General features: G+C 55.6%; 1 protein-coding gene across 27 annotated transcripts in view; it reads right to left on the bottom strand.

The window, feature by feature from the left end:
* RPH3AL (rabphilin 3A like (without C2 domains)) overlaps positions 1-17,719 on the bottom strand; it is a 177,639-nt gene that overhangs the window by 109,296 nt on the left and 50,624 nt on the right. For 24 of the 27 annotated variants that reach the window (XR_013535372.1, XM_078372333.1, XM_078372345.1 and 21 more), the window contains 3 exons: positions 11,842-11,954; positions 3,726-3,869; positions 1,881-2,010 (listed from right to left, as the gene is read on the bottom strand). Coding sequence is in view for 26 of the 27 variants with exons in the window: in XM_078372333.1 (XP_078228459.1) it covers positions 1,881-2,010; positions 3,726-3,869; positions 11,842-11,918 (351 nt within the window). In the remaining variant the exon portion in view is untranslated. Of the gene's footprint in view, positions 1-1,880; positions 2,011-3,725; positions 3,870-5,387; positions 5,591-5,738; positions 5,990-11,841; positions 11,955-17,719 lie in introns of those variants that run through there. The other 3 variants (XM_078372337.1, XM_078372338.1, XM_078372323.1) reach the window with 2 other exon arrangements.

Below are 17,719 nucleotides of genomic sequence, written 5' to 3'. Positions count from 1 at the left end.
TCCCGTTCTCCCAGCAGGAGTCATAAAACATAACCTCACCACCAAAGCCCTGGAAGCTGGACCTTCCCAAGTCCCGGCGCCCCCACCTACATTGACCCATAGTCCCAGGCCTTTGCAGGGCTGGAGGAGGAGCCAGCACAGCCCGACAGCAGCCTCCACCTCCCCTCCAGTATTCTTGGACCAATTAATCCACATTCCTCAGCCCAGTTTACCACATATGACAGAGCAGGAAAACAAATGACCGCAGCTGAAATCCTGCCTTTCCCATTTGTTAATTGGGCACATTAACCTCACTGTACCTTTGATTTTCTCATCGACCTTTTGAATGCCACTGAAAATGCCCTTACCAAGTTGCCAATGGCCGCCATCTTCCACGTCCATGTTTATTTATCCTGACTTCTCCATCTCTCCTGGTCCTCTCAGCACTTCCCAGCCCCCAGCCCCCGTTATTTCTTCCCAGAGCTTACTGTGTCCTGAAACCGTCTTGTTCACTTGATCGTTACTTGTTTTTAAGTTCCCTTGCCCACTATTATCTCAAGAAATTTCCTCCTCTGTCTTCTTCAGTATAATAACTCCAGTCTTAAAACCATGACCAGCAGCCAGGCAGTGGCTCACGCCTGTAATCCTAGCACTTTGGAAGGCTGAGGCCAGTGGATCAGCTGAGGTTAGGAGTTGAAGACCATCCTGGTCAACATGGCGAAACCCCTTCTCTACTAAAATACAAAAATTAGCTGCGTGTGGTGGTGCATGCCTGTAATCCCAGCTACTCAGGAGGCTGAGGCAGGAGAATCACTTGAACCCAGGAGGTGGAGGTTGCAGTGGGCTGAGATCACATGCCATTTGCACTCCAGCCTGGGCGACAGAGTGAGACTCTGTCTTAAAAAACAACAACAAAAACCATGACTAGCACATGGAAGTTACTTGAGGATGAGTTCCAGCAAAACTAAGATGAAAATAAAAAAGAGAACAGTGTGTCTAACCGAGGAGGGTAGCAAAGGGGAGTCCCATTATAACAGCTGTGCAGTTACCAGCCTAGAAGGGAGCAGGAGGGAGAATCTAGAAGGGTTTATTCCAGGAAAAAAAAAAAAAAGAGGCTCCATATGATAGTAAACTTGAGATGCTGACTAATCGTGAGGATTGGAAGGTGCATTATTCTCTCAGCAATAAGAAAAAGAAAGGCAAGTTGAAACTCCAGAAGAAACTAAAAGTCATACTTAAAAAGTCCCAGAATCATTATAAAACAATTTAACATGTGGCACAGTTTAGTATAAGGAGAAAATCGATTTGCTCTCCTGCAAAGATCATTCTCCTTTGAGTAACCAGGGATGAAGAGCACAGCAGACCAACAGAATACACAGTCCCTCCCAGCACACAACCTGGCCTTGAGGAAAACAGGATTTATCCAATAACAACTAAAAACATGTTTTTCTTGTTGCCTTAATATATTCTAAAGACGATACCATTTGAGTGCCTATATGCCAGGCAAGGTTGTAAGAGCTTCGCCTTTAATGATATGTAACCCTCAGAGCACAGTGAGGTGCATGGTATCATGACCATATTTTACAGATGAGGAACCTCAGGTCTGAGATAGTCATTAGGTTTTCTGAGGTCACAGAAGAAGAGCTAGATTCACACCCTGACTTCTAACAGCAGCGCTGGGTCTTGAAGCTCGGTGTGAATCCAGTGGGAGAGCCAGAAGATACACCCAAGCTATGCGACCCAGAGCCAGCCCTAGACATCAGGACGTTTGGTTTTCCTTCATCCTTGCCAAGAGGCTGAGGGTATGACAACCCAGCACACAAGCCACAGAGCAGCAGGGCTTGTCCAGAATCGCAGCTGGGAAGGCGGAAGGACAGGACGGAGCAGGAGCAGGGTCTTACCTTCCTGCAGTCTTTGCAGAACACCGAGGAGCTGCCCAGGAAGCCCAGCACCTCCCCGCAGAGCAGACACTGGGACAGGCCGTTCCCCATCACGTTCCCCCGCAGGGTCTCCAGCCGCTCCACCAGTCGCCTGCGGCCAGGACACAGAGTCAGAGGAAATGCGCCTCCCACTCCAGCCCAACCACTGCCTGGCACAGCTGCCACCGAGGCCCAGAGCTGAACCATGCCATGCAGCTGTTCCCTCACGAGGGTGTCTTTCTTCGCCCTGCCCTTCCCCAGGCTAACTGTGAATCTTTCATTCACTTGCCAACTATTCACCTAGCACCTAAGATCCATCAGATGCTGGGGAAATGGCAGCAAACCAGCCAGACAAACAAGGTCCCTGTTCTCCTGGAATGTACCTTCAGTAAGGAAGAAAATTCATGAGCAAGTCAAAAAGAAGACTGATTTCAGAGAGAGAGCAGCGCTGTGAAATGGAAATAGTGGGGCAGGGAGGGAGAGGGAGTTGGAGGGGAGGGAAGGAGAGGGAGATGGAGGGGAGGGAGGGCAGGAGATGGATGGGGAGGGAGGGTGAGGGAGATGGAGGGGAGGGAGGGAGAGGGAGGGAGATGGAGGGGAGGGAGGGAGAGGGAGGGAGATGGAGGGGAGGGAGGAAGAGGGAGGGAGATAGAGGGGGAGGGGAGGGAGATGGAGGGGAGGGAGGGATAGGGAGATGGAGGGGAGGGAGGGAGAGGGAGACAGGGGAGGGAGGGAGAGGGAGACAGGGGAGGGAGGGAGAGGGAGACAGGGGAGGGAGGGAGAGGGAGATGGAGGGGGAGGGAGGGAGAGGGAGAAGAAGGGTGGAAGAGAAGGGAGATGGAGGGGAGGGAGGGAGATGGAGATTGAAGGGCAGGGAAATGCCCCATAGGGACCAGTGAATGCTCTGGGAGAACTCGTGGACTCACAGCTGAAGAATGAGCCACTCCAAGAGGCCTGTTTCTCCCATGGCAAAGATAAGAAGGCTGGGCGGGGTGGCTCTTGCCTGTTATCCCAGCTCTTTGTGAGTTGAGGCAGGTGGATTGTGTGAGCCCAGGAGTTAGAGACCAGCCCTGGTAACATAGTGAGAACCCGTGTCTTACAAAAAAAAAAAAAGAGCTGTATGTGGTCACATCATAGTCCTGGCTACTTGAGGCTGAGGTAAGGGGATGGCTGGAGCCCAGGAAGCTGAGGCTGCCAAGATCTGTGATCGTCACTGCTCTCCGGCCTAGACGACAGAGTTAGACCTGTCTCAAAAGTAAAAAAAGAAAGATACAAGCCATGCAGGAGACCAGAATGAAATCGATTCCAATCAAGGCCCTGCATCTGTATTCCCTACTCCTGCTTTTCTGTGTTTCCAGAGTTTCTAGGAAACAGGCATTGCTTTGTCACTAAACACAGGTCACAGTGAAAGTGCTGGAAGAGGAGCTGTGGTTGGGGCTGGACGCTGTAGGCTGGAGAAGTGCACGCAGATGGCCAGGAGGGGCGACCCTGGCTCAGCCTGCAGCTGAACCTCCCTCCCTCCCTTGGCTGACCCTGGCACAGCTGCAGGTGTGCAGAGCTCAACAGCTCTGGGGCACTTTGCCACGTGAGCATTCCTGCCCACACCCAGGCGCACATCCAGCCTCTGGCCTCATCCGACAGGGGTATCCTGAGGCTCCGGGGCTGTGCAGGAAGAGCACCCTTCAGGACAGGCTGGAGTCCGTGACATTCAGACTCACTCCCAGAGATGAAAAGCAGCAGCAGGAGCCAGAGGGCCAGCCTCCCAGTCCCCGGGATTGGCACCAGAGCCCCTGCTGCCCTCCGGCTGAGCTGGCTCCCATGGCTCACCCGATTCTCTGTTGCTCCAGGACGTCCAGCCGCTCGGCCCTCTGGATGACCTGCAGGATGGCCTCCACCTCTGCGGGGCTGAGGTGCTGGTCCCTCCTCTGCTTCTCCGTCTGGTAGGTGTGCACAGACCAGCCCGTGTGCAGCCTGGAGAGGGAACAGCACAGATGACGCTGAGGCTGAGGCAGCGCAAACCCCAGCAGCCCCTGCCACATCCATCAGGCCCAAGACAGCCAGTGGGCAGCCCCCTACATCCACCAGGCCCGACAGCAGCCAGAGGGCAGCCACCCCAAATCCACCAGGCCCGAGACAGCCAGCAGGCAGCCCCCCCATATCCACCAGGCCTGACAGTAGCCAGCTGACAGCCCCCTCACATCCACCAGGCCTGACAGCAGCCAGAGGGCAGCCCCCCCACATCCACCAGGCCCGAGACAGCCAGCAGGTAGCCCCCTATATCCACCAGGCCCAACAGCAGCCAGAGGGCAGCCCCCCCACATCCACCAGGCCCCAGACAGCCAGCAGGCAGCCCCCCATATCCACCAGGCCTGACAGTAGCCAGCCAGCAGCCCCTCACATCCACCAGGCCCAATAGTAGCAAGTAGGCAGCACCCCCATCCACCAGGCCTGAGACAGCCAGAGGGCAGCCCCCTCACATCCACCAGATCTGAGAGCAGCCAGCAGACAGCCCCCTACATCCACCAGGCCTGTGACAGCAGCCAGCGGGCAGCCCCCTACATCCACCAGGCCTGTGACAGCAGCCAGCGGGCAGCCCCCTACATCCACCAGGCCCGACAGCAGCCCCCACACATCCACCAGGCCTGAGAGCAGCCAGCAGGCAGCCCCGCACATCCACCAGACCCGAGAGCAGCCAGCAGGCAGCACCCCCACATCCACCAAGCCTGAGAGCAGCTGGCAGGCAGCCCCCACACATCCACCAGGCCCGAGAGCAGCTAGCAGGCAGCCCCCCACCCACATCTACCAGGCCCGACAGCAGCCAGCAGGCAGCACTCCCACATCCACTAGGCCTGACAGCAGCCAGCCAGCAGCCCCTCACATCCACCAGGCCCAATAGTAGCAAGTGGGCAGCACCCCCATCCACCAGGCCTGAGACAGCCAGAGGGCAGCCCCCTCACATCCACCAGATCTGAGAGCAGCCAGCAGACAGCCCCCTACATCCACCAGGCCGCAGCCCCCTCACATCCACCAGATCTGAGAGCAGCCAGCAGACAGCCCCCTACATCCACCAGTCCTGTGACAGCAGCCAGCGGGCAGCCCCCTCACATCCACCAGGCCCGACAGCAGCCAGCAAGCAGCACCCCAACATCCACCAGGCCCGACAGCAGCCAGCGAGCAGCACCCCAACATCCACCAGGCCTGAGAGCAGCCAGCGGACAGCCCCCCTACATTCACCAGGCCCAACAGCAGCCAGCGGGCAGCCCCCTCCCCACATCCACCAGGCCCGACAGCAGCAGCGGGCAGCACCTCCCATCCACCAGGCCCAACAGCAGCCAGTGGGCAGCCCCTCCACATCCACCAGGCCTGACAGCAACCAGCAGGCAGCCCCCCACATCCACCAGGCCTGAGAGCAGACAGTGGGCAGTCCCCCACATCCACCAGGCCTGAGAGCGGCCAGCAGGCAGCCCCCCCACATCCACCAGGCCTAACAGCAGCCAGCAGGCAGCTCTCCCACATCCACCAGGCCTGACAGCAGCCAGCAGGCAGTGCAGGTGCCGTGTGCTGGGCTGAGGCATGCGGGCCAGAGAGGAGCTCCAAGCGCCGGCCCTGCCATCTGCCCACTCCTCGGCCTTGGCAAAGACGGCAGCAACTTAGCCGGGGAGGCTGAAGCCCAGAACATGACCCTCACACATACAGAGAAGGCCAACGTCATGGCACGTGAGGCATCAAGGGAGGAGCATGAAAGATGGTCAGGAGAAAAGGTGAGCCCTGAGGCCATGAGGGAGGAAGATAGAGCTTCCCAGGGGACAGGAAAGCAGTGTGATCAGGACAGACACACACCTGCCAATAGATGTTGTGAGAACTGGCAGGTTCAGGGCAGGAGGGGAAAGCAAGTTTCACAAGAGGCGGCGTGGTGAGGGCAGTGGTGAGGCGTGGTGAGGGCCGTGGTGAGGCGTAGTGAGGTGTGGTGAGGGCAGGTAACCTCGAGGCATGGGGCTGGGAGGAGCTCGGAGGCTTAGCTGTCTCTGCTCCACTGCTCTCCAGGAGTGACCCCTCCTGAGATCGTAACTGCGGGGAACTGTCCTGTTTTTCTGGAAAGGGAGAGAATGGCAGCAGATCAAGCCCCAAACCCCCTGCCCTGGGTGGGTCCCAGCTTCCCTGAAACGGTTTGTACCTGTGACACTGCTGTAAGTAGGGAATGAACAAGATGGAAAGTCACTGAACCTGAAGAGCTACACTATGGTGGGGAGGCAGCTGCCAAGTCAATGACAAACACTCATTTAATGAACAGGTCTCAGTGCATTAGCAGGTGCCCGCTGGGATGCCTGGCCTCCTGGTACCAGAGACAGGCCGCTCGGTGGGATGTGCAGGCGACGTCAGGAAGCGGATACATGAGACAATGGCCCATAGGGAGGGGATGGGGCTCTTGCAAGGCTTCCCTTCTTCAGGGACGCGTCAGAAGCCGAAGTCCTGGAAGCAGGACCTAGGGCAGGCAGCTGAGGGAGGCGGAGACTTTCCTGGGAACCCTGACACAAGACCGGCCCTGGGGTCTCATGTCCTGCCGGGTCCCGGCTATTGCAGCTATGGATTCTCAGTGGCCCACACGGTAGGAGTTTGGAGAGTGAATAAGCATCTCCCTGCTCTGTAAGGAGGGGCTGGGGACTGATGACTGTGAAGATGCAGGCTTTGGAGTCCGCTGCTCCCATCCCTGCCCAGATGGGACACCTAAGATGAGGTTCTCACCCTTGGTTTTCTGATCTCTTTAAGGGATGCCATGAGGATTACATGAGGAGGGTAGACAAGGTGCTTTCACTCAAATGCCCAATTGTCTACAAATGGCAGTTAATGGTGGTAACTACAATTATCATGGGTGGGGCGTCAGGCATGGCTTCGCCAAAGAGACAGCATGTGTGGGAAGGAGGCAGGTTCAGGCAGAGGAGATCACACACAAAGGCAGGGGTGTTGGGGGTAGGGTGCAGTGCCTTAGGGTCCATACTTCTACACTGCCAGTTTTTCCAAAAAAAAAAAAAAATACATTGCCCTAGACTGACACTATTGAAGCCGTCTTCAAGGGGCTGGGGAAGGCAAATGATGGGCAACAGGGCAGGGCTGGAAGGGAGGCAAGGCCTGCCTCTGCCTGGACCACCTGCCTTGCTCCTATGAGCTGGACACATTCAGGGTACAGGCCCCAAAAAGAAACATCCCCTCCCCCACCTCACCTATTGCTTTGCTCCATCTGAGCATCTCAGAAGCTCAAGGCATCAGTGGTGGGCCAGGACACAGTCATGTGGCCCCCAGGCCAGGGGAAAGGAGGTGGAAGCCAGGGCCCCCAAGTTCAGCGAATCCCCACTCCCTCCACCCTCCAACTAACAGACAGAAAGGAAGGGTCCCAGGAACACACAGAAGGGCGGGCACAGGCATCAGCTCCATCCCACCTGTCCCGACAGGCACAGGCATCAGCTCCACCATCACCACCTGTCCTGACGGGCAAAGGCATCAGCTCCATCACCACCTGCCCTGATGGGCACAGGAATCAGCTCCATCCCACCTGTCCTGATGGGCACAGGCATCAGCTCCACCATCACCACCTGTCCTGATGGGCACAGGCACCAGCTCCATCACCACCTGCCCTGAAGGGCACAGAAATCAGCTCCACCCCACCTGTCCTGACGGGCACAGGCATCAGCTCCACCATCACCACCTGTCCTGACGGGCACAGGCATCAGCTCCACCCCAGGTGTCCTGATGGGCACAGGCATCAGCTCCACCCCAGCTGTCCTGACGGGCACAGGCGTCAGCTCCACCCCACCTGTCCTGACGGGCACAGACGTCAGCTCCATCACCACCACCTGTCCTGACGAGCACAGGCGTCAGCTCCACACCACCTGTCCTGACGGGCACAGGCATCAGCTCCACCCCACCTGTCCTGACGGGCACAGGCATCAGCTCCACACCACCTGTCCTGACGGGCACAGGCATCAGCTCCATCACCACCTGCCCTGATGGGCACAGGAATCAGCTCCATCCCACCTGTCCTGATGGGCACAGGCATCAGCTCCACCATCACCACCTGTCCTGATGGGCACAGGCACCAGCTCCATCACCACCTGCCCTGAAGGGCACAGAAATCAGCTCCACCCCACCTGTCCTGACGGGCACAGGCATCAGCTCCACCATCACCACCTGTCCTGACGGGCACAGGCATCAGCTCCACCCCAGGTGTCCTGATGGGCACAGGCATCAGCTCCACCCCAGCTGTCCTGACGGGCACAGGCGTCAGCTCCACCCCACCTGTCCTGACGGGCACAGACGTCAGCTCCATCACCACCACCTGTCCTGACGAGCACAGGCGTCAGCTCCACACCACCTGTCCTGACGGGCACAGGCATCAGCTCCACCCCACCTGTCCTGACGGGCACAGGCATCAGCTCCACACCACCTGTCCTGACGGGCACAGGCATCAGCTCCATCACCACCTGCCCTGATGGGCACAGGAATCAGCTCCATCCCACCTGTCCTGATGGGCACAGGCATCAGCTCCACCATCACCACCTGTCCTGATGGGCACAGGCACCAGCTCCATCACCACCTGCCCTGAAGGGCACAGAAATCAGCTCCACCCCACCTGTCCTGACGGGCACAGACGTCAGCTCCATCACCACCACCTGTCCTGACGGGCACAGGCATCAGCTCCACCCCACCTGTCCTGACGGGCACAGGCATCAGCTCCACACCACCTGTCCTGACGGGCACAGGCATCAGCTCCATCACCACCTGCCCTGATGGGCACAGAAATCAGCTCCACCCCACCTGTCCTGACGGGCACAGGCATCAGCTCCACCATCACCACCTGTCCTGACGGGCACAGGCATCAGCTCCACCATCACCACCTGTCCTGACGGGCACAGGCATCAGCTCCACCATCACCACCTGTCCTGACGGGCACAGGCATCAGCTCCACCCCACCTGTCCTGACGGGCACAGGCATCAGCTCCACCCCACCTGTCCTGACAGGCACAGGCATCAGCTCCACCCCACCTGTCCTGACGGGCACAGGCATCAGCTCCACCCCACCTGTCCTGACGGGCACAGGCATCAGCTCTACCCCACCTGTCCTGACGGGCATAGGCATCAGCTCCACCCCACCTGTACTGAGGGGTGCAGGTCCCATGAGCTCATTCTAGCACTGTGCTAGCACAGGTCACCAGATATCTTCCATTGAACCCTCACAGTCACTCCACAAGTCAGACCCAGTCCCTCAGTCACCCCACGAGGCAGGCCCGGACCCTCAGTCAACTCATGAGGCAAGCCCAGATCCTCAGTCTCCCCACGAGGCAGGCCCAGACCCTCAGTCACCCCACAAGGCAGACCCAGACCCTTAGTCTCCCCACAAAGCCGATCCAGACCCACAGTCACCCCATGAGTCCGACCTAGACCCACAGTTACCCCACAAGGTAGACCCAGATCCTTAGTCACCCCACAAGGCAGGCCTGGATCCTCATAGTCACCCCACGAGGCAGGCCCCAACCCTCCACTGAGCACGATGCCCCCACCCCAGCTGCAACGCCCCCTTCACACAGCCCAAGGAGGTGACCTGAGGCCGCCTGACATTGATGAGCTGCAGCCTCCAAGAAGAACTTGCAGTCCCTACACACCCAGAAGCCCCACCTGCCATTCCCCGACACATTCCCCATATGGAGCCCTCATCTCCCTGACTACCTCTCTATCTTGCTTTCATACTGTCCACCCTTTACTCTGCACTGAAAATGCACTGACCTCCTGCCAGGGCCTCCACACACCCTACCCTTCTGCCTCAGGGCCTTTGCACATGCTGTTTCTGCCACCTCAGGACCTCTGCACATGCTGTTCCCTCTACCTTGGGGCCCTTGCACGTGCTGCTCCTTCTACCTTGGGGCCCTTGCACGTGCTGTTTCTTCTGCCTCGGGGCCCTTGCACGTGCCACTCCTTCTGCCTGGAAGTGCTTCCCTCCCACTCCCATCTAACATTCACCCATCTTCTGGGTCTCAGTGTAGGCAGCACAGTCTCAGGGAAGCCCCTCCTGATCCCCAGACTAGGTTAGCACCTTCACTCTACATCCCCACTGCCTGTTATCATCGTCAAAGCCACCTACCTGGGTAACTACTGAAATAACACTCACCTCTGCCCACCTATGCTTTAAAACTAGGGGACTGTGTTGGTCCTTTTCACTTCTGTGCAGTCAATGCCTGGTACGGAGTGGCGGGTTTGAAAATGTCTGATGGCAGCTGGAGGACTGAGGGGAGCCCCGAGCCACAGCCCAGACTTCCACAAGGGCCCCACAGGGCACAGCTCCCAGCTCTGCAGCCAGAGATTCATACACTGCTCATGTCCAGAGACTGCCAGGCATTCTGAGGCAGTGCACTCTCCCCTCTAAAGGTGCTACAACAGCTTCTGGCTGCTGCTGAGCAAGACAAGGTCAGTGAGAGCTTAAGAAAACCCTGGAGGGGTCAGGACCCTATTGGGCCCTGGATGAGAACATGGGTAGTGGAGCTCTCCTTAGAAGCCCCAACCCGGCCCGGGGGGACGCTTCAGCTGCCTGGCATCAGAGCACAGAGACGGAGAGGGGCCAACCTCATCCCCTGCAGGGCTGCACGAAGGAGCTGAGCCCTCCTGGCAAAGGGGACAAATTAACTGTGGTGCAAAGCCTCCTGCAAATCACGCATCACTCCACTCTTCCTTGGCATTTTGAATTAAGTTCTCTATCCGTCTCTGATATCTCCACCCTGTCCCCTGTAGGCTCATAACATCTAATTGCAAATTTTTTGAACCTGGTCCCATTTGGGAAATGCTGGCTCCCATCATTGGCATGGGCTGACGAATGAAGGGGCCCTTTTGGACTTACCAGACGCAGAGACCCCCGCCCCCAGCCACTCAGAGGGACAGGGAGGGACTGGAAGGCAGGCGAGGCCCGAGAGCCCCCATCTCCAGCCATGGTGGACAATCTTCGGAGATGACCTACCCTACCCGGAGCTGAGAGGTCACTAGGCTGAGGGACAGCAGGAAAACCAGGGCTGGGCGCAGTGGCTCACACCTGTCATCCCAGCACTTTGGGAGGCCAAGGGAGGCAGACTGAAGTCAATAGATCAAGACCAGCCTGGCCAACATGGTGAAACCCCATGTACTTAAAATACACAATACCACTGTGGTAGCAGGCGCCTGTAATCCCAGCTACTCAGGAGACTGAGGCAGGAGAATCGCTTGAACCCAGGAGGCAGAGGTTGCTGTGAGCTGAGATCACACCACTGTACTCCAGCCTGGGCAAAAGAGTGAGACTCCATCTCAAAAAAAAAAAAAAGCCAGGACCCCCAAGGGAAGAAGCCAGAAGCCAGGAACTAGTGAGATTCTCAGGAGCGTGTGGGGAAGACCCGGGAACATCGGAGCTGACTGGTGCTTCAGCCTGAGGGGCAGCGCCTCATTCGTTCAACAGACCTCTGTCCCCACCATCTGACAGTGCCAAGTGTGTGGCTATGGAGTGGGCATCCAGAGATCAAAGGCTCCTTGCCTGCCTTAAGGGACTTGCAGTCCTAAGGCTTAGTGACAAGAGAGAAGGCAATGAGGTGGTATGGGTTAGGCCCTGCAGCCTGATGTGAGAGAAAGAACACAGGATTAGGAGTCAGCTGGACCGAGGTGTGGGTCGCAGCCCTGCCACGCACAAGCTAAGTGGCGTGGGCAGGGAGCTCAGCCTCACCTTCCTCATCTGGGAAATGGGGATAAATTCTGCATGGCAGTTGAATGAGTGAATGGCCATTATAAGTGTCCAGCTCAGGGCCAGGACTGTGGTGTGTGTCCAGCAGGCACTTCTCTCCAAACCTGTCTTTCTGAGCCCCTGGGAATGCATCTTGCTGCAGGCAGGAGAGAAGCAGGGAGGCAGGATGAGGGAAGCCCTGGGGCCCGAGGTACTCACTTGGCACGCAGGGCCAGCTGCCGATCGTTGGGGCAGACCCATTGGTCATTCCCACTGCTGAAGATGGTGTCAGCCATGCTCAGGGCACCCAGCGGGGGGGTGGGGAGTCACATCTGGGATGAGGAGAGGGAAAAGAAAGAGTGAGCATCACTGGCTGGGGTACGGACGGCAGACAGGATCCCTGCAAACCCAGGCACGAGATGCTTGGCCCTTCTACCCGCTCCACACACTCTCCCACCAATGCCTGGACTCTCACTGTGAGAATCATCTCTCGGGCAAACCACTGTTCCCTCAAGCCTCCTTTTCAGAAATCTCGTGGTTCTGGGAAGGGTGACCAGGTGGATCCTGTGGCTGAATGACCAGAGTGAATGTGACTGGCAGGACACCAAAGCATCAGCATCAGAGATGAGAGAACAGACACATCCTTAGTAGTTTTCAACTCAGCTGGCCACCCCTGGAGGCCCCCTCCTCCCTGCCCCTCCCAGTACAGCAGGGGCCACACCAAGCACATCACCCAGCAGGAGGGCTACCTGGGAAGCCCTACCCCACTCCCAAACCTGGGGACCCGGTGCTCCTTCCCAAAGGTCCACACTGACAATCACAAAGCTCTCTAGGGCAGGGAAGATACTAGGTGTTGGCAGCTGCAGCCACAATCACCAGCCAGCACCGTGCCAAGTGGTGCTGTCCACAGACACTGTCATGAGCATGGCAGCCTGAAGACCCCATAGGGAGGCAACCCTGCCCCAGAACCCGACAGCTTCCCCCATGTACCGCCTGGCACAGCTGCTTTCTCCTCGCCTCCAAGGCAGGATCTCCTTTGGTTCTCTGCTCTGAGGACACCACACATGCATTCCAGAGGGAGTGTGCGATGGGGCTGGGGTATCTCAATGCCAGGGCAAGGATGAGGGGCTCTCCTGAGTCATCCACACTCCCCGGGTCTAATCCCAGCTAGACCAGTGCTTCTCAAACTCAGGACCCCTTTACACTCTTAAAAAGTATCCAGGTTCAAAATCCATTTGACACTTCCTCAAAATGTTGAACACAGACTTGTCATATAACCCAGAAACTCTACTCCTAATCACATACACAAGAGTACCGAAAACACATGTCCTCACCAAAACCTGGACACAGATGTTCTTAACAGCATGATTCATAACAGCCAAAAAGCAGAAACAACCAAAATACCCATCAACTGATGAATGAGAAGAATGTGCCGTATCCATACAATGGAATATGAACTGGCCATAAAAAGGAATGAAGTGCTCATATCAGCTGAAACTGGATGAGCTTTAAAACATGCTAAGAAAAGCCAGTCACAAAAGACCATGAACTGTGTGAATCCATTTATATATGACAGGTCCAGAATCACAAATCTAGAGGCAGAAAGTGATAAGTGGTTGTTGGATTGCCGGAAGAGGGAAAGAGAATGCCCACGGGCTCAGGACTTCTTTTTGGGCTGATAAAATGTCCTGGCATTAGACAGTGGTGATTACACAATTCTGTGAATATACAAAAACCACTCAACTGTACCCTTTTAAAGTGTGAATGTTATGGTCTATGAATTACAACTTCAGCATGAATACAGACCATGAAAATAAAAATGAATTACAACTCATTCATAGCCCAGACATGGTGGCTCATACCTATAATCAATCCCAGCATCTTGGGAGGCCAAAGTAGGCAGATTACTTGAGCCCAGGAGTTTGAGACCAGCCTGGGCAAGATGGTGAAACGCTGTCTCAACAAAAAGAACAAAAATTAGCTGGGTGTGGTTCATGCCTGTGGTGCCAGCTACTCCAGAAGCTGAGGCAGGAGATGGTCTAAGCCCAGGAGGTCAAGGCTGCAGTGAGCCACAATTTCGCCACTATAATCCAGCCTAGGTGACAGAGCAAGACTCTATCTCAAAACAACAACAACAACAAAATGCTATAAAAAATTGGCCGGGCATGGTGGCTCCAGCCTGTAATCCCAGCACTTTGGGAGGCCGAGGTGGGTGGATCACAAGGTCAAGAGATCGAGACCATCCTGGTCAACAAGGTGAAACCCCGTCTCTACTAAAAATACAAAAATTAGCTGGGCATGGTGGTGCGCGCCTGTAGTCCCAGCTACTCGGGAGGCTGAGGCAGGAGAATTGCTTGAACCCAGAAGGTGGAGGCTGTGGTGAGCCAAGATCGTGCCATTGCACTACAGTCTGGGTAACAACAGCGAAACTCCGACTCGAAAACAAAAAAAAATTACTGAGGCCAGACACAGTGGCTCAGGCCTATAATCCCAGCATTTTGGGAGGCCAAGGTGGGAGGATTGCTTGGGGTCAGGAGTTCAAGACCAGCCTGACCAATGTGGTCAAACTCTGCCTCTATTAAAAATAGAAAAGAACCAGCTGGGCAGGGTGCTGGGCGCCTGTAATCCCAGTTGCTCAGGAGGCTGAGGCAGGAGAATCACTTGAACCTGGGAGGCGAAGGCTGCAGTGAGCCGAGATGGAAGCACTGCACTCCAGCCTGGGCAACAACAGCTAGACTCAGTCCAAAAAAAAAGATTCTTGAGGACTCCAAAATACGTGGGCTATGACCATTGATAGTCATCATACTGAAATTAAAACTGAGAAAATCTTTAAAATTTTGTTAATTCACTAAAAATGATACACCCATTAGAAGATCACATAATTTACAGCTTATGAAAAAACTACACTTAAAAACAATTAGACAAATGACATTGTTTTACATTTTTACAACTCTTTTTAATGTTTGGCTTCACAATAGAACGGCTGGATATTCACATGTGACTTTGCATTCCAGTGTTTGCGATGGGTTGTTCGTTGAAGCAATCCAGGATATCCAGACCCTCACAAACATGTATGATGGCTGAGGAAAGGAGGCCTTTTTTTTACTTTCCAGGAAATTGTAAATATTTTTCTTTGATATTGTACCAAAACTCTATAGATATTAATTTCTTAAACATTAGTTCCAGCATGGCATCTGAAACCACATCAATGAACTTCTCCTTTTATTTGTGAGAGGATGAAACAAGAGTCCTATTCTTCTTCTTATGAAAACACTTTTGACCCTGTGGTCTCTGGAGGGGCATTGAGGCCAGCTTTGAGAACCGCCTTTCTAGGCCAGTGTTAGCCGTTTCCAACACAACCAGCAGGCACAGTGGGCAGACCGCCAGTACCTGGCCATAAGGGGACTCAGGCCACCACCTCTACCACACGGTCCCTCCACCCACCTGCTCTTCCAGATTAGACCCGACACTCCCCAGGGGGCTGCCTCGGGGATGGGACCCTGGCAGCCCCAGGCCCCAAATAGCCAAGTGTGTAAACCCCACGGCCAGGCCCAGACCTGGGGAGGCCTGAGGTGTCCAATCACCAGGACCTCCTCAGAGGCAGGCTCAATCTCCTCCTGAATGAGGCTGATGGGCGAGCAAGGAAAGACAAGGTCAGGCATGGCACACTCCTCAAACAACTTTAAGCAGGCCTCTCTCAGCCTTTCAGTGCACAATGCTTTGCTTTGCTTTGTTTTTTTAAATCTTCAGTTATCTTGTGCATAGCAGTCACACCATTCCATATGGGTGTGAAAAGCATTATTCTGTTCAAAATAAACATTTAAAATATACTACAGGCCAAACGTGGTGGCTCATGCCTGTAATCCCAACACTTTGGGAGGCTGAGGTGGGTGCGTCACTTGAGCTCAGGAGTTTGAGACCAGCCTGGGCAACATGGTGAATCCCCGTCTCCACTAAAAATACAAAAATTATCTGGGTGTGGTTGTGCATGCCTGTAGTCCCAGCTACGTGGGAGGCTGAGGCAGGAGAATTGCTTGAACCCAGGAGGTGGAAGCTGCAGTGAGCCAAGATAATGCTGCTGCACTCCAGCCTAGCGACAGACTGAGACTCCAAATCAAAACAACAACAAAAAAAGATCTGTGAAAATTTAGCTCCTCCGTAAACTTACTAACAGTCCAAGAACAAGCCAACTGTCTCCTGGGCCTCAGGTTCCTCACTGGCACCCCACAGAGCTGTCAGACAGGTTGGATCGACTGCCTCGTGCAATTCCATAGCCTGGTTCTGACTCTGCTGAGTTATGTGAGGACAGGGAGGCTGCCGGCTGCTCTCACATGGGAGGCGGAAACTGAACCCCTCCCAGCCCAGTCCACAGGACAGACAGGAAGAGGCCACAGGAACTGCGTCCCCCATGTCCCCGCCTTTCTCACTGCTGTAGCTTCAGGACAGAGGTACCACAGAGCCACGAGCTGCAGAGAGGTCAAGGGAGGTGGAAGGGTGTCGCCTCCGGGGCAGGGGCCGTGGGCAATGGCAGGGCAGGTTCATCACGAATGGCAAGTTTGTAGCTAACCTGAGCAAAGGTCAGAGATGAGAACCTGGATGATTCAAGCCCCGGCTCTGGGACGGCCATGATAACCTCACCCTGGCCGTGGCTGGCACCCCAGAAGGCACAGCTGTCCTTCACTCGCACAGAGCAACTCGGGACTGAGGGTGGAGAGGAAGGGAGACTCGAGAGGCATGTTTTAGGAACATGCGGTTCTCCAAAACTCTTCAGCCTGACTGGCTACCAGCTCCCCGACTCGGCAGCAGGGAGGGCCTCCCCAGCTGACCCCCTGGCCCGGCACCCCCTTTACCCATGGGTAAAATGTGCTCCCACCACCCAGCACTCACCTGGGCTCAGAGGGCAGGGAGTCTGGCCCATTCTCTCTTAAGAGCAGAGTCCTGAAAACCCCAAAGAGCAGCGCCACGTGCTGAAAACAGACTGCGCCCTTGTGCTCCTATGTGGCCACTTGTCCCGGGCAAAAATCAGACTGATGAGGGAACACAATAGGACCTTACAGAAGGTGAGAGGAACAGCAGGGTAGCAAACCCCCAAATTCAGGAGGGGAGGATGGAGTTGGCCTGCAGGGAGCAGAGGCAGGAGGTTGTGCGGACAGGGCTGGTGGAGCCCCAGCCACTTCCTCAGTAAACTAGAGAAGTGATCCCCAGGGCCATGTCTGTCTCTGAGGTTCTCCAGCTGGGACAGGTAAGAGGTTAGAGAAGGGTTGTGTATGTGTGTGTGTGTGTGTGTATACATGTGGGCGTGACAGGTAAGCAGCTGAAGGGGGTTGTCTGTGCACATGAAGGGTTGTGTGTGTGTGTGTGCGCGCGCACATGCGCGCAACAGGTAAAAGGTTGAAGGAGAAGGGTGTGTGTGTGTGTGTACATGAAGGGGGGTGTATGTGCACATGAGGGGTTGCATGTATGTGTGGCGTGCATGCACGCAACAGGTAAGAGGCTGAAGAAGCGGTATGTGTGTGTACATGAAGGGGGGGTGTGTGTACATGAAGGGTTGTGTGTGTGTGTGGTGTGTGTGTGCATGTACGTGTACCTGAGCATGTTCAATGAGCACACACAGGAAAGGCAGGCCCCTTATGGGGAGAGCAGGCATTCCACCCAGGAACCAGAAGTCCTCAGTTCTGTCAACATGAAATTTCCATTTCTTCTTCCCCGCTGGACTGTGGGCTGCCTGGAGATTCCCTACATCCTCCTCCTGCCCTCCCTCCCTGATGCCTAGCACAGGGCCTGCTGCAAAGCAGGTGCTCGGAATATCCATTTAATTCAACTGCATTTCATCAGAGATGGCCCTTCCCAGACAAGGCAGAATTCAGAAGACAACGCAGATGTGCTCTGAACCAACAGCAAGGCTCTAACCACGCTCTGCGACTTGTTGACTCAGAGGCAGTTTGTTCCTTCAGGTTCCCCATGGGGTAGTCAGCCTGGCGGCAGCTCCACCATCTAAGAGCCAAGACCACTCTCTGCTGAGAGGCTGGTGCCCCCAGGAGCCTCCTCTGGGAAGCCGAGACCTCCGGGAGCTGCCTGGACCCGCCAGGCGACACAA

The sequence above is a fragment of the Callithrix jacchus genome, chromosome 5, assembly GCF_049354715.1.
Source record: "Callithrix jacchus isolate 240 chromosome 5, calJac240_pri, whole genome shotgun sequence".
Classification (NCBI taxonomy): domain Eukaryota; kingdom Metazoa; phylum Chordata; class Mammalia; order Primates; family Cebidae; genus Callithrix; species Callithrix jacchus.
Note: the sequence above shows the minus strand (reverse complement) of the source record. Positions and strands in the feature narration are given on the sequence as shown.